This window comes from Symphalangus syndactylus, chromosome 10 (genome assembly GCF_028878055.3).
Source record: "Symphalangus syndactylus isolate Jambi chromosome 10, NHGRI_mSymSyn1-v2.1_pri, whole genome shotgun sequence".
Taxonomy (NCBI): Eukaryota; Metazoa; Chordata; class Mammalia; order Primates; family Hylobatidae; genus Symphalangus; species Symphalangus syndactylus.
Window position 1 is genome coordinate 59150804 of NC_072432.2, and position 24339 is coordinate 59175142.

The 24339-nt window shown below is 38.8% G+C and overlaps 1 protein-coding gene across 4 annotated transcripts in view; it reads right to left on the reverse strand.

Moving 5' to 3' along the window:
• LOC134731522 (uncharacterized) overlaps positions 1 to 24339 on the reverse strand; it is a 357298-nt gene that overhangs the window by 301853 nt on the left and 31106 nt on the right. Inside the window, exon 4 of one of the 4 annotated variants that reach the window (XM_063610344.1) lies at positions 20536 to 20589. The exons of 2 other annotated variants lie outside the window; for them this stretch is intronic. In XM_063610344.1, the coding sequence (XP_063466414.1) occupies positions 20536 to 20589 (54 nt within the window). Of the gene's footprint in view, positions 1 to 20535; positions 20590 to 21700; positions 22025 to 24339 lie in introns of those variants that run through there. One more of the 4 variants, XM_063610343.1, reaches the window with a different exon arrangement.

The following is a 24339-nucleotide window of genomic DNA, read 5'->3' on the forward strand; positions in this document are numbered from 1 at the left end:
AAAAAAAAACGAAAGACTACTTCATTATACCTACTAGTGTTAACCCATAAATTCTATGCCTGGAGTACACTCAACAGAAATTAATATATTTGTACATTAAAAGGCATGTAAAAAATTTTCAAAGCGGTATTATTCATAATAGCCATATATAATAAATAAAATGTCTATCAACAGCAAAATGAATCAATATTTCAAGAAATGGTACTGGAACCTGATCTACACACAGGAAATTCACAGAAGAAAGCAGATTGGCCACGAAACATATGAAAAATGTCCTGCCTTGGAAATTACAACCACAGTGAGATACATTTTGCATCCATTAGACGGACAATAAAAAGGGTTAATGTCAGAAAATGTGTATGTTGGCGGCATCATTCACAATAGCCAAGGTACAGAAACAACCTAAATGTCCATCAATGCATAAATGAATTAAGAAAACATGATATATACATAAAATGAAATATTATTCAGCTTTTTTTAAAAAAGGAAAATTTTGCAATACATGACAACATGGATGAACCTGGAGGTGACACAAGCCAGTCATAGGACAAATATTGCATAATGCCACTTAGATGAGATATTTAAAATAGTCAAACTCATAAAAGCAGAGAACAAAACAGTGGTCACCGAGGGCAGGAGAGAAGGGAAATAGAAAGTTGCTGTTCAATGGGTAGAATGTTTCAGTAATGCAAGTTCTAGGGGTCTGGTATACAACATTGTACCTATAGCTAACAATATTTTGTTGTACCCTTAAAAATCTGTTAAGATACCTTTGGGACTAAGAGAGGAATTCAACAGAGGAGGGGTACTCGGGTTTTTTGTAATATGTTATTTCTTAAAGCAGATGATGGGTACAAGTATATTCATTAAATAATTATTTAGACACAAACCTAATATTTAATCATTCATTTTATTTAAGAGGGGGTGACCAGACTATGAGTGATTTGAAATCCAGAGATGTTGCATTTGATAAGTAGACAACAGGGAGTCACTTTACACCATGATGTAGAAAACTCGGGAACAGCTGTAAGCAGAGTACACCAAACAGAAGAAAAGCTATAACTTGCATAATGTAGATGTCAGATGATGAGTCTCACCTAGGATTTGGGAAGTAGGGGAAAAAAAGAGAAATCAACAGACACTTTGTGACCTCTCTCCTTTTCCCTGGTGTCTCTGTGCCCCCTTTACACTTCAAAGGGTATTCTAAGGAAAACTCGGCCATGGGAACATTGGATCAACTTCCAAAGTAGGATGGGTTCCCAAAACCCATCCAGGCTGTGCCTCCTATCACTGAAGAAAGTTGTACTGAGGCAACATTGACTAATATAAAGCTCTCTGATCTTTCCAACCTGGGAAACCTCAAAGGAGTATGCCTTTTTCATTTGGGGTGACAAATATGTTAGGTTTATTACTTTAAAGCATGACTTCTCTACTCTACCAAGCACATAATATTTATGTATTTTAGATCTAACCAGTTGGCAGTGACTTCTGTTCTCAGCATGGCTGATGAAAATTAAGAGTTCATGCAGAGTATGTCTCTGCCACTCAGACTAGCCTCTAGCATCCCTGCTGTTCCTTTTAAATTCTCATCTATCAAGAAGCTTGTCTGGGTCTTTGCTTCGTCCATGTCTAGAGAGTACAGATACACATGTGCTTACAATTATGTTTGTCAACAAGTCTCTGTGGACAGTGAAAAAGTAGGTCAAAATTTTGTGTGATTTTTACAGGTTGCTTTTGAGATAAAAACATGCTCTTAGTTATCACAAGAAGTGAGACTTGTTACCTAGATTTGTATTTAAAACTTAAATTTTAAGTGATGGCAGGGCTGAGATTTACCTCTGAACTTTCCATTACACCAAACTGACTCTGTTCTATAGCATACCCGGATTTCAGTAAAGCATCTCTTCATACTTTTGTGGCCAAAATAGACATCTCTGCATTAGATTAGCTAGTGTGGCCAAGGAGATCACTAAATGGTTTAGTAACATTGACAACTAATGAACAATGGTACCTTGAAAGGCAAGCTGATTGTACTAAGCCATACCCCAACCTATAGCCCACCACTAGGAAATATCTGGCTTCAAATCAGGCATTGATGGTGCTGATTATGGTGATCTAACATGCACATGAATTAGGATGATCTGTCCCACAGATGAGAGAACCAGAATCCAAAGCGCTCTGTACTGCCTGAAATGATTGCCCTCAGGTAGGTAGCAAAACGAAGTTTTGTTAGAGATACAACACAAACATATTTATCCATCAAACATGCACCATGCCTGCTGTGCTGGGTGTTGAGGGAAACCCTGATCTTCTCAGCTGACATTTCCTTCACAGTAAGGATGCATCCATTAGTGTAACATACCCGGCCTCCTGCTGCTGCTTTCTCACTTCTCAAGGAAGGTGAGGTTATTTATCCAACCGATGAGTTTGGAAGGAGAAATGAAACATGAGCAGCTTAGCCGCTTCCACTCTCCCTCCTGAGAGCTTGCTGGCCAAGGAGAACTAATACTCTCTTCTTCTCAGCACCCTAAGTTTACAGGTGCAGGCACCCACATGGGAAGCCTATGGCTGGTTAGTACTGTCTGTGACAGAGTGTTCAGTCTACTTCTGGGATGCTATATTAAGAAGTTCATTGTTACTGCATATGTAAGTCATCCCTCCAAGCCAGCTTTTGTCAGTAATAAAGTTTATATATTTATATATTATATATATATTATATATATTTATATATAAACTTTATATGCACATGCATATACACACACATACACACATACATACACACACACACATTTATTGTGCAATTGGCTCTGAATTGGTTCTCAGGCAGGAAAAGGTGGTATTATTTTATTGGATCCCTTCAGACCCAACACTGGACTCTGAGGTTGTGGGTAGGGAGAAGGGAACTCACTGTTCCATTTATAATAAGCTGACTCTTTAGCAAGGTCTCAGCAAGTTCTCACAACGGTGATAGGTCAGTGCTAGCATTCCTATTTTGCTGCTATGGAAAATGGAGCTTAGTTATGTGCCTGGAACCACCAATAACAAGCAGTAAAGCCAAACTCAACACCAGGTCTGCCTGCTGCAGAAACTCTTGTCTCCCTCTGCATTACCTTATCTCATACAGATAAACAGTAGAGAGTCCCTGTCCTTGAGGAGCTCTAGCTTAGCCACAACCTGCTATTTTAGCCTGGCTCCTGAAAGCCTGACATTTCTGCCATGTTCCTGGGAAGCATCATGGCTTTATATTTCTTCAGAGTAACAAATCTAAGTATGTAGTAGTAGCTTCACATGACACATATATACTGAAATAATTTTAAATATACTGAGGGAGGAGGATTGCTATTTATTTGTAAAGTAAAGCACTCTTCAGTAATTCAAATATTTATCATTTATGTTTTTATAAATTTAAATATTTAAATGATGGCATTCCTTTCATTAGGACATATCAATTCTGTAACTATTTTTATTGCAGAGCTACTTTTTAACATTGATATAAAAACTGAAGTGTTGTACTTTTCTTATCTTTACAATTACAAGGTTGGATTTGAAATAGATGTTTGAAAAGGTTGCATGAAGCATAAAAGTCCTATTTATTAATTTCTTAACTTTGCAAAGCAGTTTACAGTTGTCAAAACATTTTAGCATGCATTCTCTCATTAAATCCTGACAACCCTGATGAAGCAGAGTGCAGCTATTATTATCCCTCTGTTCTTAATGAGAAAATATGTTTCAGCCCATTCTGTAATGTAGCTCAGGTTGCAGATAAGGGAAGCTGAGAGCTCAGGTTTTGAAATGTTATCTCTTGAATTCTGGATCTATGCTGAGAAATAGTTCTCTCTTCAACAGTTGGGAAAATGTAGATTTACCAGCATATAGTGCTTGCAATCAATCTAGATACTGAGATTAGACAGTCAATAGTCAGGACTGCTGAGGGAGAGTTTTACTGTAGCTACAAAAAAGAAAAGGAAAAGAAGGAAAAAAAAACAGGCTTTAAACAGAGACATGAAACAAGATTCAGCATCAAGGTCCCCAAAATTTGTTCCACCTGCCCAAGCCCTGAAGCCCAGCACCACACCCCATTCCTACACACACACACACACACACGCACACACACACGTCATTGGCCCTGCAGACAAAGTTCTTTCTGCACCTTATTCAAAATGCAGTTCCAGGCCATTCTACAGAGACAGGAAGGAGTAAAGAGCCAAAGACACTTGAGGCATGCCGAGAGAACGTTAGAACCATTTAAGAACATTCAGTGCTCTGAGTAAGAAACATAGTGAGCAGCTTGGGAGTCAGTACAGAAGCAATTAAAGTTTGTTTTCTTCTATGTCCTTAAAAGCTACTGAGTGAATGCTGGAATGAATGATCAGGGTTCAGTGTATCTTCCACACAGAAGAAAATACTTTAAAAGGTTTGGTTTGTGATAATGGCACTTAGTTTGAGATGTTATGCATCTGATTGTATCTGGGAGCCTTTTTTTCTTAACCAGTGTTCTAAATATAATGGAGTTTATTATGTATAAGTAGAATATAAACTTATTGGATCTTCATAATTGTGCTGAAACAAACAATAAGAATAGTAACAAAAGGTCAGATTAGAGGTATGCAGAAAGCAATATATGTGATCCCTATTGAAAAAGCTACACATTTTTGCAGAGGTTTATACCTAACATTGGAATGCATGTTATTTTTTAAAATAATTTCAAACACAGTTCCCCCAGTGATCTTATAACAAGCAGGCATTGAGGCAACTTTTTAATTGAACTGAATATTATACATAACAATTTAATATACATTTAGAAAAGTACCCAGATCATAAGGTACATATAGCTTGGAGTTTTCACATAGTGAACACACCTGTATGAATATTGCCCAAAAGAAAGAGACCATTGTCAGCATCCCAGAAGCCCTACAGCTACTAACACCTCTCCTGTCACTTCCTTCCTCCAAGGTAACCACTATTCTGACTCCTCACAGCACATTTCATTTTGGCTTAAGTTCAATTTTCATCCTAAGGATGAGGAGCCAAGGGTTCATGAAGCTGCTGTGACCCCTCTATGGTCACACAATTCTCCAGTCTGCCAGATCCAGGTCTCATTTCCAGTCCTGTGCCCTGTCTTCTATCCCATACTGCTACATTTCCCTTTAATCTTCTGGAGAATAGAGATGATTTTATACCATACTTATTGTTCGTGTCTATTTAATACTAACAGAAAGCTGTGATGATCACCCTGAATATGGATGTCCAAATATGACTTCTATAAGAATATTCCAGGCAGCAAGCACCACTCCATGTTGCAGCCTTTCTACCCCTTCTTATGAATGGAATCATGCTGCAAAAATCAAAGTTCTTACCAATTTTCAGTCCTAATGTCACACAGCTAAATAATTACATTCATGTCATCTTTGGAATGCAACATATTGTTAATATTTTTTTCAAATCCTGGTGAAATAGCTCAAATATTGATAAAGGGGAGAAACTTCCAAGCAAGTAGCTGCAAAAGAAACATAAAAACAGTATAATTCTGATAATTACCAGGTAATAAAGTTGGTGGTCTCTATAAAGAAATTATACCTTTCTTCAAGAAAGTTAATGCAAATCATTTTTTTTTTTTGCCTCACTTTGTTTTCTCTAATTAGCTGACATTTAAGTGGGTTGATCTTACTCTCCACTTTCCCTTTGACTTAGAGTAAAAGAATTTGTCAGACACTGCTGACTTTTCAAAGTTATCACCTTACAACTTCCAAATTAAGCTTCCGGATTAAGCTTGGTCAAAAAATTACCTTAAAAAAACAAATTATTTATTGTCAATGTAGAGCAATTCCGATACTAAGATCAGAATTTATATAAGCTATGTTTTTTAAAAAGGAGAAATGATGGATATTCCGCTAATACACTGCATATAACTGTAGATAACGAGCCCACAATAGCTGAAGACTATTAAAATTATGCAGAAAAAAAATCTCATCCCTAAAAGAAAGGGTGAGCAAAAGCTTCTCCTCCTCTATAATGTCAGCATTAGAAAGCAACCAGAAAATAGAAAAAGTAAAAACAACTTCTGAATGAGGTAATATAGAAACACCATTCTTTCTATCGCACTGAATTATTCAAAAACATAATGAAATTCCAGGAAACATCAGATGCTGCAGGTACATGAAGATAATTTTGTTTTTATAACCAATTTCAGGCAGATAAATACTAGAATCCTTTCCAGTTTCTCCTCTATGAAACTGAAGTGTCACCAAGATTTACAGCCCCCTCAAGTTCCCTTTTCAGAGGAACATTCATTTACATAAACAGATAATCCTAGATAAAAATTTCCATTAGACAAAGGTGAAATGGATCAATTTTCTCTGCCAAGACAAATCTTAAATCTTAGACAGATAGGGTCATTATTACACCAGCCCCATTTCAGAAATAATATATTTTTAAAAAATCAGCCGATAGCAGCCATTTCCAGCTTTCCAATTATCTTTAAGAAAAGCTTATTCTGTGGACAATAAAGCACATTACTGCACAATATGATACAGTCCATAAAGATCACAATGTTTTATGAAAGGTTAAAGAAAGCTCAGCACATTTAGGGGAATGTCATAACCCGCAAAGTCTTTCAAGACTTCAACTGAAGCTGAGGGCGTGCTGTGCAAACACGGTACAAGGCAACTCAGTATTCCTTTCGGTATCAAAACACTGAAAGAAAAAGCATATGCTTGGATGATTCTATTATGAATCCTGCAATTCCTACAGATAAGATGGGAGAGAAATGAAATCACAAGAAATATCTCTCTTTGTTTTTGAAACAACCAGATTCACTCATGAGAGTTACATGTCCACAAGAAGGCAAGTATATTTTCTTGGTACTCAGTGTCTCACTGCCTCATTGCTCTTTAAGCAACTCTTTCATGCTGTTTCATTAATGTTAATAAAACTATAGAGAATTAAGAAGTTATCCGGTTTCCCCCCATTCTTTGTAAAATGCCCTAGTAATTTTAAATGACTAAGGAGCAAGGGATGTGTGCAATGATACTCACATAATAATTACACAAGGAAGTCCAAATTCTTGGATGCCTCTCTCTCTCTCTCTCTGTATATATATGTGTGTGTGTGTGTGTGTGTGTGTGTGTGTGTGTATTAGTTTCAGTATGAGTCTGGAGATTTGGAGCTCACTCCATATTTTCTTCTGTACCAACCAACAACTGCATGAAACTGTTTCAGAGGCTAATGCTTTCTTATCAAATTAAGAGAGAAGTAATTCACTGTACCTGTAACAGGCAAGGCTACAAGGGGGAAAGAGATAAAGGAGACCCAGTCTCAGTCCTTTCAGGAACTTATGCATACCATGGAAGGTGTGTAGTACAGGTTGGGGGCAGACTACTTAAATTTGAAATTCAGATTAAAATTAGAATATAGAACTGGATAAAAGAAAATTCCATCAGATTCACTCAAATTGCAATGAACCTAAAAGGATGTGATTCTGCAAACTCCCAAAATTATAGTTTGAGGTGAATAACAGCTTTGAAGAAGCTTGAGACAGCTTTTTCCATGTTATCCAGAGATGGGGAAATACCTAAATCTTCTAAATACTATTGTATGAGAGAATCCACTGAAGTCCAAGTTATTATTTTTAAAATGATTTTTACATAAAATTCATATCAAGTACAGTCTTCTAGATTATGTAACTAAAACAAGATTCAGTTCAGGAAATAAATTACCTTTAATACAATCATAAATTAAACAGATACTTAAGCTATATTCAAATATTTTATTTAAAGGAAACTCAACAGAGGCAGAGTCAAATACACTGTTCATTCTTCTAATAGGACAGACCACCTAGGAGAGAAGTGAGAAGTGGAGGGAGGAGAGAAAATTAATTTGTTCCATATTTCCAAAGGCCAAAGTTTTTATGTAGTGGGCCAAAATAGCAAGGGAAAAAGAACATGGCTACCTAGTTGTCATTTGAATAATAGAGATTTACAGGTCAAAAAATAGATGAGATTGGATTGCATGGTTCTGGGGTTGAGCCAGGTAGATTGAATAGAGGCAAATTCTTCTCTTGATTGCACATTCTCATGTTGCACCAGAGAGAGGAAACTGATATACAGCATTTCCCCTTCTAAAACAGTTGTCCATCCTGAGCTTCTTATTAATGCTATTCTTTCCTGCTTGCTTCTTTTCTTCACCTGCCCAGAAGACAGGAATATCTAGAGAAAGTTCAGAAGAAACTTCCCTTCCATGTCCACATTACAGGTGCTTGCCTGTGATCAAAATACTTAGTAGGAATAGAAAATAAGTCTTCAGTCCTATAATGAGATGGGAAAATGATTTTATACTTAAAATTGGCACCTGACTCTTTGTTGTGGGGTGTGAGAGACACCTTGATAAGTACTTGGAATAGAATATGAGACCTCAGGGGACTAGGCTATGCTCTGAATATGACAAGGAAAGAAAAATGTGTTTGCCTTTCTAACAATGAGAAGATAAAGCAGCGGTGGGGAACAGGAGCAGGTGGGGCCAGAGAAATGGCAGAATGCTGTAAGGAGCACAAAGTGACTTGCCACTAAAATCCACAACAAACTCACTAGATGATTGATGTGAGTGAATTTCATACAGAAACAAATAAAGGAGCAAAACAGTGAATTGAAGTGAAAATAGCGAAGCCTCTGCAAAGGCAGGAACAGACCACAAGGACATGAACCAATGAAATCAGCAGAAATCTTCAGGAAGCTTAGAACCCTAAAGGGCAGTGGGATTCGAGGTTAGAGGCTATCCTACCTTGCTCTCAAGTTTGGAGAGTTCCCAGGTGTCCGTCTGGAACAAGACTTCTAAGCTACCTTTTGCTTTGCAAGGGATCTTTATAAGTCAATAGAAGGAACATAAAGGAGAAACTTGTGGCATTGCTTCTATAAGCATACTTTTCTGAGTATAAGTGCACCTTAAATGTCATTTTAACTTTTTATGTGCAAGTAAATAGCTATTATTTCAGTTGCTGGAATACTAGTACAACATCTAATGATGTGGAGATTGTTGCCTTATAAAACTCACAGCTGGGTAGCTACATGGCTCAAGGCAAAAGCCTATTTTAAAATCCATTGCTTTAGGAGGAGAATGTTTATTAAAACATATATCTATTAAAAATATATGATGCCTCATTGGTCATTCTCTGTGTTGCAGTGCCAACCACAGTTTCTCCAGCAGGGCTGAGTTGATGCCTGAAAACCTGGCAAGGTCCACAGCCTCACAATTTACCAGTCCATCAAAAAATAAATAAATCCCAATAACCAGAAAGTAAATCACCAAAGGCGCCTGCACAGCAGCCCATAAACTCATGTTTACACAGGCTCCATGGAGGTAGCCGTTGCTGTCAGTCAAATATTTCTAAGCGTGTAGGGAACTGAATGTTCAAAAAGGAATAAATGCTTGATCTCCTTGTGACAGAAGTTAAATGAATTAATAATAAAGATACAGTAAGTGGGACTGATATTTGTCAAACGTAGAAAAGTGTGCTGGGGAAAATAAGGAAGACTAATAACTGGTGGTACAAGGGCTGAAAAAAACATACAGAAAGACTGGTAATTGCATGTAATTAAGCTACAATCTACCTTCAGTAGTTCTCACAATGTTGCTTAAGTTATAGAGGCAGATAATTTTTTCACCAACAGTAACAAACTAAGAGGAACTTGTAGGGATAAAAAATTTCCAAAGAAAAACTCCTGCCTTTTAAAAATGTACCATTAGTCCAATGCTGATGTCTACCCTTGTTTAAAAAGTAGATTACTTAATCTCTGGATAGTCTATCATCTAAAATAAATAGTTGAATATATATATTTGGTCTGAACCCAGTAGAGGTTCCATAAACACATGGTTCACTGAATCCAAGTCCTTTAATTGTGCTTATTTTCCTTTCTGCCACCAATTTTGCATGATTATTTTGCCTTAATTCTATTTCCATCAGGGTAACCCCAAAAAAGGTAGAGATGAAAATGTTCCAAGAGGGTGAAGGTAACAAGGCATGTGAAAATGTTTTTCAACAAAGTTGAAAAACGAGATTTAGAATAAAGCTTATCTTTGACTTTCAACTATTATAATTCTTTGTTTTTCACCATCATCGTGATGTAGAAGTAATGGAAAGGGTCATTCAACTGAAACCTAGAGAGCAATGGAACTAATTAATTGACCAAGTAACTTTCGCAAAGCCAATGGCATAGAACCTCTAAATCTATCTTTCTGGAATCCAGGTAAGAGCTCTATTTGGTGCTGATCCCATGTCTCTGCTTTGCCTTTATCTACATGCATCCAGGGGTCTGTAAAAACACTGGAGTACACCTCCCAGCTCCCCCCAGCTCCCCACTTTGAGGCACTCATTTCCCCAGCTGCCTGGATGTTCCAGCTGTCATTGGTTCACAGCTGAGTCCCTTCCTGGGCATTACCCTCAACAGAAGGGAGCTGCCTCACCCCAAATTAAGCAATTTCCCATGGGGCAGCCCCACAGCCAGTAAGTAGACAGTGTGGGGATACAACCCCCTAGAACCTGACCTATAATAGGGTTTCTCTTTTAACGTACAGCAAAATTCGACTGAAACCTAGAGAGAAAAAGCCCCATTGAAAGCTATCCAATGTCCATCCATTGCCATCTTTTTGTGTGCAGTTGATCTCTATTGTCCCACCTAAGGAACGTTCTATTGCTAATAGCCATCCCTTTACTGACAGAGACAAATCATATTGATTTTACAGAAAAGTGGGATTCTCTACTGAACTCAGAAGAGAATTATTTCATATCTCCTTTCAATACCATCTTATTCATGCACCTTCCTCAGCCAATTGTGGCCATATTCCTAGAGTAGAAAGAAAAAACTGACCTGAATTGGAATCATTTATGAATACTTCCAAAGGAAATAGGCCAATTCTAACCAATTTTCACCTTTATAATTCAGTAACTCCCTTGAATGAAGCTGTCTGCTGTGGCCCACCTGGGATGTCACAAGAACTAGCAATTTTGAAGTTTTCTTACCTGTTGGAAGGTCTAGATCACCTCCACTCACCAAGTCTTTTCTCCAACTACCAGGTTGTAATAGGTAAAATTATTCTTCCATCCTTAGAGTTGTTCATCCAGACTTATTTGGAGAAATAATAAATGTTTCAAAATGTAGAGTTTTTACCTCGGTAGCAATTGTGCATTTGCTTCCTATCACTGCTATACCAAATTTCCACAAATGTAGTGGCTCAGAACAATGCAAACTTATTATCTCACAATTATGTAGTTCAAAAGTCTGAAATATGCCTTACAGGCTAAAATAAAGGTGTTGGCAAGGCTGAGTTCCTTCTGGAGGCCCCAGAAGAGAGTTCAGCTTACCTTTTCTAGCTTCTAAAAGCTGCCCACACTCCTTGAATCATGGCCCCACCCCTCATCTTCAAGGCCAGCAGTGTAGCATCCTCAAAAGTCTGTCTCCCTTACTCTGACTCTCCTGTCTCCCTAGTATAAAAGATAACCTCCCAGGGTGGAGACAAGATGGCCGAATAGGAACAGCTCCAGTGTACAGCTCCCAGCATGAGCGATGCAGAAGACAGGTGATTTCTGCAGTTCCAACTGAGGTACTGGGTTCATCTCACTGGGGAGTGTTGGAAAGTGGGTGCAGGAGAGTGGGTGCAGCGCACCGAGCGTGACCCGAAGCAGGGTGAGGCATTGTCTCACCTGGGAAGCGCAAGGGGTCAGGGAATTCCCTTTCCTAGTCAAAGAAAGGGGTCACAGATGGCACCTGGAAAATTGGGTCACTCCCACTCTAATACTGTGCTTTTCGAACGGTCTTAGCAAAGGGCACACGTGGAGATTATATCTCGCGCCTGGCTCAGAGGGTCCTACGCCCACAGAGCCTCGCTCATTGCTAGCACAGCAGTCTGAGATCAAACTGCAAGGCAGCAGTGAGGCTGGGGGAGGGGTGCCCGCCATTGCCAAGGCTTGAGTAGGTAAACAAAGCAGCTGGGAAGCTCGAACTGGGTGGAGCCCACTGTAGTTCAAGGAAGCCTGCCTGCCTGCCTCTGTAGACTCCACCTCTGGGGGCAGGGCATTGCCAAACAAAAGGCAGCAAAATCCTCTGCAGACTTAAATGTCCCTGTCTGACAGCTTTGAAGAGAGTAGTGGTACTCCTAGCACGCATCTGGAGATCTGAGAACGGACAGATTGCCTCCTCAAGTGGGTCCCTGACCCCTGAGTAGCCTAACTGGGAAGTATCCCCCAGTAGGGGCACACTCACACCTCACATGGCTGGGTACTCCTCTGAGACAAAACTTCCAGAGGAACAATCAGACAGCAATATTTGCTGTTCACCAATATCTGCTGTTCTGCAGCCTCCACTGCTGATACCCAGGCAAACAGGGTCTGGAGTGGACATCCAGCAAACTCCCACAGACCTGCACCTGAGGGTCCTGACTGTTAGAAGGAAAACTAACAAACAGAAAGGCATCCATACCAAAACCCCATCTGTATGTCACCATCATCAAAGACCAAAGGTAGATAAGACCACAAAGATGGGGAAGAAACAGAGCAGAAAAACTGGAAACTCTAAAAATCAAGAGTGCCCCTCCTCTTCCAAAGGAACACAGCTCCTCACCAGCAATGGAACAAAGCTGGACGGAGAAATGACTTTGATGAGCTGAGAGAAGAAGGCTTCAGACGACCAAACTACTCCAAGCTAAAGGAGGAAGTTCGAACCCATGGCAAAGAAGTTAACAACCTTGAAAAAAAATTAGATGAATGGCTAACTAGAATAACCAATGCAGAGAAGTCCTTAAAGGACCTGATGGAGCTGAAAACCAAGGCACGAGAACTATGTGACGAATACACAAGCCTCAGTAGCCGATTCAATCAACTGGAGGAAAGGGTATCAGTGATGGAAGATGAAATGAATGAAATGAAGTGAGAAGAGAAGTTTAGAGAAAAAAGAATAAAAAGAAATGGACAAAGCTTCCAAGAAATATGGAACTATGTGAAAAGACCAAATCTACATCTGATTGGTGTACCTGAAAGTGACAGGGAGAATGGAACCAAGTTGGAAAACACTCTGTAGGATATTATCCAGGAGAACTTCCCCAATCTAGCAAGGCAGGCCAACATTCAGATTCAGGAAATACAGAGAACGCCACAAAGATACTCCTCGAGAAGAGCAACTCCAAGACACATAATTGTCAGATTCACCAAAGTCGAAACGAAGGAAAAAATGTTAAGGGCAGCCAGAGAGAAAGGTCGGGTTACCCACAAAGGGAAGCCCATCAGACTAACAGTTGATCTCTCGGCAGAAACTCTACAAGCCAGAAGAGGGTGGGAGCCAATATTCAACATTCTTAAAGAAAAGAATTTTCAGCCCAGAATTTCATATCCAGCCAAACTAAGCTTCATAAGTGAAGGAGAAATAAAATCTTTTACAGACAAGCAAATGCTGAGAGATTTTGTCACCACCAGGCCTGCCCTAAAAGAGCTCCTGAAGGAAGCACTAAACATCGAAAGGAACAACCAGTACGAGCCACTGCAAAATCATGCCAAATTGTAAAGATCATTGAGGCTAGGAAGAAACTGCATCAACTAATGAGCAAAATAACCAGCTAACATCATAATGATAGGATCAAATTCACACATAACAATATTAACCTTAAATGTAAATGGGCTAAATGCTCCAATTAAAAGACACAGACTGGCAAATTGGATAAAGAGTCAAGACCCATCAGTGTGCTGTATTCAGGAAACCCATCTCACGTGCAGAGACACACATAGGCTCAAAATAAAGGGATGGAGGAATATCTACCAACCAAATGGAAAACAAAAAAAGGCAGGGTTGCAATCCTAGTCTCTGATAAAACAGACTTTAAACCAACAAAGATCAAAAGAGACAAAGAAGACCATTACATAATGGTAAAGGGATCAATTCAACAAGAAGAGCTAACTATCCTAAATATATATGCACCCAATACAGGAGCACCCAGATTCATAAAGCAAGTCCTTAGAGACCTATAAAGAGAGTTAGACTCCCACACAATAATAATGGGAGATTTTAACACCCCACTGTCAACATTAGACAGATCAACAAGACAGAAAGTTAATAAGGATATCCAGGAATTGAACTCAGCTCTGCACCAAGCGGACCTAATAGACATCTACAGAACTCTCCACCCTAAATCAACAGAATGTACATTCTTCTCAGCACCACACCACACTTATTCCAAAATTGACCACATAGTTGGAAGTAAAGCACTCCTCAGCAAATGTAAAAGAACAGAAATTATAACAAACTGTCTCTCAGACCACAGTGCAAACAAACTAGAACTCAGGATTAAGAAACTCACTCAAAACTGCTCAACTACATGGAAACTGAACAACCTCCTCCTGAATGACTACTGGGTACATAACGAAATGAAGGCAGAAATAAATATGTTCTTTGAAACCAACAAGAACAAAGACACAACATATCAGAATCTCCGGGACACATTCAAAGCAGTGTGTAGGGGGAAATTTATAGCACTAAATGCCCACAAGAGAAAGCAGGAAAGATCTAAAATTGACACCCTAACGTCACAATTAAAAGAACTAGAGAAGCAAGAGCAAACACATTCAAAAGCTAACAGAAGGCAAGAAATAACTAAGATCAGAGCAGAACTGAAGGAAATAGAGACACAAAAAACCCTTCAAAAAACCAATGAATCCAGGAGCCAGTTTTTTGAAAAGATCAACAAAATTGATAGACTGCTAGCAAGACTAATAAAGAAGAAAAGAGAGAAGAATCAAATAGACGCAATAAAAAACGAAAAAGGGGATATCACCACCGATCCCACAGAAATACAAACTACCATCAGAGAATACTACAAACACCTCTATGCAAATAAACTAGAAAATCTAGAAGAAATGGATAAATTCCTTGACACATACACCCTCCGAAGACTAAACCAGGAAGTAGTTGAATCTCTGAATAGACCAATAACAGGCTCTGAAATTGAGGCAATAATTAATAGCTTACCAACCAAAAAAAGTCCAGGACCAGATGGATTCACAGCCAAATTCTACCAGATGTACAAGGAGGAGCTGATACCATTCCTTCTGAAACTATTCCAATCAATAGAAAAAGAAGGAATCCTCCCTAACTCATTTTATGAGGCCAGCATCATCCTGTTACCAAAGGCTGGCAGAGACACAACAAAAAAAAGATAATTTTAGACCAATATCCCTGATGAACATCGATGCAAAAATCCTCAACAAAATACTGGCAAACCAAATCCAGCAGCACATCAAAAAGCTTATACACCATGATCATGTGGGCTTCATCCCTGGGATACAAGGCTGGTTCAACATACGCAAATCAATAAACATAATCCAGCATATAAACAGAACCAATGACAAAAACCATACGATTATTTCAATAGATGCAAAAAAGGCCTTTGACAAAATTCAACAACACTTCATGCTAAAAACTCTCAATAAATTAGGTATTGATGGGATGTATCTCAAAATAATAAGAGCTATCTACGACAACCCACAGCCAATATCATACTGAATGGCCAAAAACTGGAAGCATTCCCTTTGAAAACTGGCAAAAGACAGGGATGCCCTCTCTCACCACTCCTATTCAACATAGTGTTGGAAGTTCTGGCCAGGGCAATCAGGCAGGAGAAGGAAATAAAGGGTATTCAATTAGGAAAAGAGGAAGTCAAATTGTCCCTGTTTGCAGATGACATGATTGTATATCTAGAAAACTCCATTGTCTCAGCCCAAAATCTCCTTAAGCTGATAGGCAACTTCAGCAAAGTCTCAGGATACAAAATCAATGTGCAAAAATCACAAGCATTCTTATACACCAATCACAGACAAACAGTGAGACAAATCATGAGTGAACTCCCATTCACAATTGCTTCAAAGAGAATAAAATACCTAGGAATCCAACTTACAAGGGATGTGAAGGCCCTCTTCAAGGAGAACTACAAACCACTGCTCAATGAAATAAAAGAGGATACAAACAAATGGAAGAACATTCCATGCTCATAGGTAGGAAGAATCAATATTGTGAAAATTGCCATACTGCCCAAGGTAATTTATAGATTCAATGCCATCTCCATCAAGCTACCAATGACTTTCTTCACAGAAATGGAAAAAATACTTTAAAGTTCATATGGAACCAAAAAAGAGCCCGCATTGCTAAGTCAATCCTAAGTCAAAAGAACAAAGCTGGAGGCATCATGCTACCTGACTTCAAACTATACTACAAGGCTACAGTAACCAAAACAGCACGGTACTGGTACCAAAACAGAGATATAGACCAATGGAACAGAACAGAGCCCTCAGAAATAATGCCGCATATCTACAACCATCTGATCTTTGACAAACCTGACAAAAACAAGCAATGGGGAAAGGATTCCCTATTTAATAAATGGTGCTGGGAAAACCGGCTAGCCATATGTAGAAAGCTGAAACTGGATCCCTCCCTTACACCTTACACAAAAATTAAGTCAAGATGGATTAAAGACTTACATGTTAGACCTAAAACCATAAAAACCCTAGAAGAAAACCTAGGCAATGCCATTCAGGACACAGGCATGGGCAAGGACTTCATGTCTAAAACACCAAAAGCAATGGCAACAAAAGCCAAAATTGACAAATGGGATCTCATTAAACTAAACAGCTCCTGCACAGCAAAAGAAACTACCATCAGAGTGAACAGGCAATCTACAAAATGGGAGAAAATTTTTGCAATCTACTCATCTGACAAAGGGCTAATATCCAGAATCTACAATGAACTCAAACAAATTTACAAGAAAAAAACAAACAACCCCATCAAAAAGTGGGTAAAGGATATGGACAGACACTTCTCAAAAGAAGACATTTATGCAGCCAAAAGACACATGAAAAAATGCTCATCATCACTGGGCATCAGAGAAATGCAAATCAAAACCACAATGAGATACCATCTCACACCACTTAGAATGGCAATCATTAAAAAGTCAGGAAACAACAGGTGCTGGACAGGATGTGGAGAAATAGGAACACTTTTACACTGTTGGTAGGACTGTAAACTCGTTCAACCATTGTAGAAGTCAGTGTGGCAATTCCTCAGGGATCTAGAACTAGAAATACCATTTGACCCAGCCATCCCATTACTGGGTATATACCCAAAGGACTATAAATCATGCTGCTATAAAGACACATGCACACATATGTTTATTGGGGCACTATTCACAATAGCAAAGAGTTGGAACCAAGCCAAATGTTCAACAATGATAGACTGGATTAAGAAAATGTGGCACATATACACCATGGATACTATGCAGCCATAAAAAATGATGAGTTCATGTCCTTTGTAGGGACATGGATGAAGCTGGAAACCATCATTCTCAGCAAACTATCACAAGGACAAAAAACCAAACACCGCATGTTCTCACTCATAGGTGGGAATTGAACAATGAGAACACATGGACACAGGAAGGGGAACATCACACACCGGGGCCTGTTGTGTGGTGGCGGGAGGGGGGAGGGATAGCATTTGGAGATATACCTAATGTTAAATGACGAGTTACTGGGTGCAGCACACCAACATGGCACATGTATACATATGTAACTAACCTGCACGTTGTGTACATGTACCCTAAAACTTAAAGTATAATAAAAATAAATAAATAAATAAAATAAAAGATCACCTCCCATCTCAAACCCTTTATCACATCTGCAAAATTCCTTTTGTTACGTAGATTAACATATTTGCAGATTCCGAGATTAGAACATGGACATCTTTGGGGGGCCATTTTTCAGCCTACCTTACATAGCTATTTATTTTTCCAAGGAAATGAAAAATAATTACCTGCATTCTCCAGGAGAACTAGTTCTAAAGTTCAGGTCACAGTCGCACCTCATAAATATTGGCTCAGGCTTTTCTCCCCAGTTCTGCAGCTGCATAATCAAACAACACTGTGCTAATAGAAGCTCATCCACTCAGCTGCATAACCAAACACCATTGTGCTAATAGAAGCTCATCCACTCAGCTGCCTGGTTTCTGCTAACTCAGCTGGCAGGCTATAAATTTGGTGAAGCTTTATTTGTGGGAATCCTTTCCCAGGTTTAGAGGGGTGGAGAGCTAGGCCTACAACCTTCTTTTAAACAGGCAAAAACTGAAACTATTTAACTTAAAGTACTGTCAAATATTTTCATGTATAACTCAAGAATCAAAAAAATGAAAATGTAGACTTTTATAACTTGCAGGGCTCTTAGGGGATCTATTTAATGAATTCTCTCATTTTACCAGCAAGAAAACTATGGAGGAGAAAGATCAAGTCAAGCTCACCAGCCTCTGAGTAGCAAACCTGAGACTTGGTTTCCTTATCTTCTGCTCCACTGCCAGGAAGGAAGAAAGGAAGGCAGTAAGTAAAAAGGGAAGGAAGGAATGGAGGGAGGAAAGAAAAAAGGGATTAAAGTCATTTGAAAACCAAAATTCAAAGAGATCCAGTGTGTCCACTCAAGTGCAGATACCTGATATAGTCAGCTCTTGATTAACGAGGATAAAGGTGAAGAGAGATGAAAGTCATGTATAATTCTAAACCCTGATTAAAACAAAACTAGTCTGAATCTGGTACCAAGTAAATTTATATAAACAAATTTTATTGTAAGTATATCCAATATTTAGGAACACATTTACCACTCCACAGATGCCCAAAAGTGTAAAAATAACCCCAGTGCAACTCATTAGGAACACTAAACACCAAATGTGTCACTTGATGAGAAACTGCTAAAGGCTTGCTAATAAATAGTCTAATTTCTATTTGCTTCCCAGTTAATCTCTTTTTTTTAAATGTTAGAACACAACTAAGTTGGGCAGAGGAGTAATCGGAATGCTTAGATCTTCCTCTGTCTTCTCCTTCTCACTTAATTTCTCAGCCCTGTCTTTAGATTTCTTGAATCCATGGCCCTCCTAATTCTATTTGGTTTTGCTTATAGTAAACAAAAGCTTCCTTTTTGAGGAACCATTAACTCTGGGATGGAGCCCAGAAATAACCTGGTGGTCTCACCAGAGGGGTTCTGATGATTACCAGGCACCTGCAATAGAAGCCTTCAGATATACGGACGTTTGCACTGATTGGGAGTAATTTTTCTATTTTATGCACTTTTAATGCATTTTCTATTAATCAATAAACAGAGAACACAACCCCAAATAACTGAGCAATGACCAGGGCTAAAAAGCTGGAATGTGAATTCCGCTTTCCAGGATTCCCAAGCTTCTTACTGCCCATAAAGCAGGACACAGACACACAGAGATATGTGCTCAAAAACTGTCTTAAAGCCATATACAAAGACAGCATCACTTTGAATTATGCTACAAAACAGTGGCTGAAAGTTGTGTATGAAGTAAATTTCCATTATAAGAATCACAAATTGATATTTTATTTTGAAGCTGTTTACAGAGATGTGTTACACAAGTCCTGAAAATGTGTCTCCCTGACCATGTCACATGCATGGGCACAGGAACACAGGCACATGCACATATACACAAGCCCCTTCACCTGGCTGACTTTTTCATCACTCCTCATCACTTCATCAGGCAAGTCTTCCCAAACCCTCCAGACTCAGCCCAATCCCCCTCATCTTCTCATTGTCTCTGTAGCTCTTACCACAGTTGCCAACTGAGTCATTATTTATTAGCAGAATAGGATAGTGTTTAAGTGTCAGATCCTCAAGCCAATCTTCCTAGGTTCAAATATCAGTTCTGTCACCTACTGGTTGTGGGATCTTGAGCAAGCTCCTTAACCTTGCTTTGCCTCAGTTTCCTCAACTGCAAACTAGAGATCAGAGTTCCATCTTCTGAGATTATTGAGTGGAACATGTGAGATAACACATGTAAAATATTTGGGAAAGTGTCCAGTACATAGTAAGTTCTATACAGGTATTTGCTATTATTATTTATCAGCTGTGAACATCACTCATTATGCTGTAAGGTGCACAAAGGCTGGAATTGTTTCTGTATTTCCCACTCCTCATATCTGCTTTCAAATAGTTTTTGGAGGAAGAAAGTTGTAAAATCCCAAAATTTCCTCTGCCATCACTAAATCTCTTCATCTCATTCACAGCTCTGCCACATTCTCTATGGTCACCACCATTGGAGCTGCTGTCACAACGGCTACCACAGCCCCTTTACTGACACATCCACATACCTTAAGTTCAAAAGGCTGTGGCATCAGATTCAGAAAGAAGAGTGCTAATTCTAAAAGATAGCCATTCGAGCAGCAGCAATGTAACATGTGATTTGTTGATTCAGCAATTATTTCAAAGGTAACAAAAACTCTGGCTAACAATAGAGGAGGCATGAACTTAAGCTCCAGAAGAAACACACCAACAACTACAAATTCACAGCCACTATCCACCAAGGAGGTACAAAATAATAGTAAGAATAACAATAACAAAAACAACAACGAAAGCACTAAGTTGCTTTCAAGGGAGGCATCATAGCAGAGTCGTTACGAGCACAAGACCTGGATCCTGCCAATCTGGGTCTCAAGCCCATCTCTGTTACTTACTAGCTGTGAAACGCTGAGCTGTTTCTTAACTTTTACGTGATTTAGCTTCCTCATCTGAAAAATGAAGATAAAAATAGTATCAGCACCACTACAGTATTACTATAAGGACTAAAGAATTACCTTTTGTAGAGAACTTGGAACAGTGACTGGCAGATAAAAAGTATTCAATTAATGTTGGTTATTTTTGTTAATTGAAAGAGTTTTCACAGACATATCTCAAAGGACCAGCACTGAGAGTTTTCCACACATATATTATGCAGACACACACACACCCAAGACCTTTTTCCCGACACCTCACATTAACACTACACTTTGAGACAGTAAGTGTGTACTCTCTCAGGCCCTTTCCTTGGGCTCTCACACAAAGCCAAGAGTTCTGCCTGTTGCTCTTCCCCTTGATGTGACTATTACCTGTGTCAAGACAGGTATCTTAAATCAATCTAGGCATGGCTACCATTATTTCAATGCAGAACACGGACTAATGGTCCCAGCTTTACTTCTCAATCGAGGCTTTCTGTAAGAAGAAGAGCTTCCTATCCAGGTTTTCTTATGAACACACAAAGACCAATCTTTTATCCATGGCCTAACCCAGTGTTTACCAAACTTGAATACATCTGAAGACTTGCAAAGCTCTATCAATTTCTGTCTGAGAGACATATTCCAACCCTTAAATTTATGAAGGACTCAACAAGCTGAAAAAGCAAGCAATACAATTTCAGAGAAGTAGTTTATCCAAGGATACACAGACAGTAAAAAGTAGAACTATGCCTTAAAACCCTTCTTTTGACTTTAGTACAATGTTTTCTTTTAAATTTTATTTATTCAAGAAGTTTGGAATTTAGAAATCATGGAGATGATTGGGCAAACCTAATACTAAAGGAAAAGTCAGATAATCCATTATATCATTGCTTTTTATCCCATTAAAAAAGCTGAGAACACTAATAAAGCTAACTTAACTAAAATCGGTACAGTTATGATCCCATTCTATAAAAGAGGAGACCAGTGAATTTTTTCATCCCTGGTGGTGTAGCAGGAAACAGAATCTACCACAGAAAAGAAAATGAGAAACTACATGAATCTTAGACAACTATGAAGACCTGTGTGTGAACTGGCTTGACATGCTGGGGTCCCAAGGAACCCATCCACACCATCAAGCTATACTCACCTTCCAGCACTTTACCCCAGATCTTCACCAGGCACAGAGGAGGACTACACTGAAGACTGAGGGAAAGTCAAGAAATCTGAGAGAGAGATCCTTGAGGCATATGAACCTTCCCTAAGTGCAAGGCAGCATCCCAGTGAAGACTGGAGTCAGGGCAGAAGAGTTAAAAGAAATCTGTCTGAGAAAGTCTAGGCCTTCACTAGGTCAAAACAGTGGCAACGGAGGCCAGAAATAAGGCAGAAGAACTGAGAACAGTTCCTCAGAGTGTTGCAAACCTTCATTAAGTACAAGGCACTGGATGCCAAAGGCTTGAAGCAGCGGAGCAAAAAGAAGAGAGACCTCCTGGGATTAATAAAGTCAGAAACAGGAAAGGAAAAAGAACTCCCTAGCAACCAAAACAGTCTGGGAGCACACAGAGATCTCTGAAATCTTGCCAGCGCTCAGATCACAAGCCCTAGTGATAGAAAAGACCTTATTCTGTTTTCAAAACACGGTGAAACCCCGTCTCTACTAAAAATACAAAAAAATTAGCCGGGGGTGGTGGCAGGCGCCTGTAGTCCCAGCTACTCAGAGAGGCTGAGGCAGGAGAATGGCGTGAACCCGGAAGGCGGAGCTTGCAGTGAGCCGAGATCGCGCCACTGCACTCCAGCCTGGGTGACAGAGCGAGACTCCGTCTCAAAAAAAAAAACAAAAAAACAACAAAAAAAAACAAAACATTTGAAGTCAGTGGTAAACTAATCCAACTAAAGCTGAAATAATCCCACATACCTCAAATATACAACAGATTTCCTCAACTTTCCCAAGCCAAGGTCTAACAAAAAAAAAGTATGTACTTTTCTAGGGTAAATAAATATTAATTTTCTCAGTCTCTACTATTTTTCTCACAATGTCCAACATACAGTAAAAAATTCTGAGACACACAGAGAAAAAATGTGAGCAATAATCAAATGAGAAAACAGTCAACAGGCTGAGACTCTAGAAAGCACAGATGTTAGATTTATCAGGGGGTAACTTCAGCATAACTATGATATATATGTCAAATAATTCAGTGGAAAAGGTGGAGAGCATGCATGAATATATAGAGAATTTCAGCAGAATAATGAAAGATATAAAAAGAAACCAAACTGAAATGTCAAAATTTGTTTTTAAAATACACTGTCATCAAAAGAGAATACGTATTAGGAGTCTAACAGGCCATAAAACACAACAGTAGCCTATTAGCAGCAGCAAAAAGCAGCAGTATACCTGAGGACAGGTCAATTACCCAAAAATAAATAAATAAATAAAAGGGGGAATGAGTGAAAAAATCGCGTCTATGATCTCTAGGAAAATATTAAGTAGCCTAGTAAATATGTAATTGCATCCATGAGAGATAGAAAATGAGTCAGAAGAAATCCTTGAAAACATAATGGCCAAGAATTTCTCAAAATTGATTAAAAATATCAAATCTCAGCATCAAGAATCATAGTAACCCCAAAAGAGGATAAACACAAAAACAGAACTAGGCACACCATACTCACTCTGTTGATAGCCAAAGATGACACAAAAATCTTAAAAGCAGTCAGAGAAAAAAGAAACATTACACAGAAGAAAACAATGATAAAAATTATGTCTGATTTCTCTTCAGAAACAATGAAGGCCAAAACAATGGAATGACATCTTTAAAGAGATGAAAGTAAAACATGTTAATCTAGAATTCTGTATAGGATTCTAAATAGATTCTACATAAAATTGTAGCATAGTCCTATATCCTACAAAAATGAAAAATAAAGACATTTTCATACCCTTCTCCGAAAATCAGATTTTTTTTCCAGGAGACCTACACGAGAAATGCTAAAAGAAATTCTTCAGGGCCAGGCGTGGTGGCTTACACCTGTAATCCCAGCACTTTGGGAGGCTGAGGCAGGCGGATCACGAGGTCAGGAGTTCGAGACCATCCTGGCTAACACAGTGAAACCCCGTCTCTCCTAAAAATACAAAAAATTAGACAGGTGTGGTGGCGGGCGCCTGTAGTTCCAGCTACTCGGGAGGCTGAGGCAGGAGAATGGCGTGAACCCAGGAGGCGGAGCTTGCAGTGAGCCGAGATTGCACCACTGCACTCCAGCCTGGGTGACAGAACGAGACTCCGTCTCAAAACAAAAAAAAAAAAAAAAAAAAAAGAAAGAAATTCTTCAACGTGTACATAATAGGCACATAAAATAGGCACAACAAACCATTTGGCAAAATCCAACATCCATTCCTCATAAAATGACCCAGTGAAAAAGAAACTGTAGAGAATTTTCTCAACCAAAGAAAAGCACCTATGAAAATGTATTACACTGAAAGATAAAAGACCAGAACAAGACAAGAATTTCTACTCCCACCACTTCTATTCAACTTTGTCCTGAAAGTTTCAGCTAGTACAATAAAAAAAGAAAAGAAAAATAAATAAGCACAGAAATCAAAAAAGAAGAAATAAAACTGTCTTTATTCACAGACAAGATGATCATTTGTATAGAAATGTGATGGAATCGAGAATAAAAGCTGCTTGTACTAATAAGTAAGCTTAGCAAGATTTTGGGATACAAGATTGGCATATAAAATCAACTGAATTTCTATATACTAGCAACAAGTTATTGGAAATTGAATGTTTTAAATGTCAC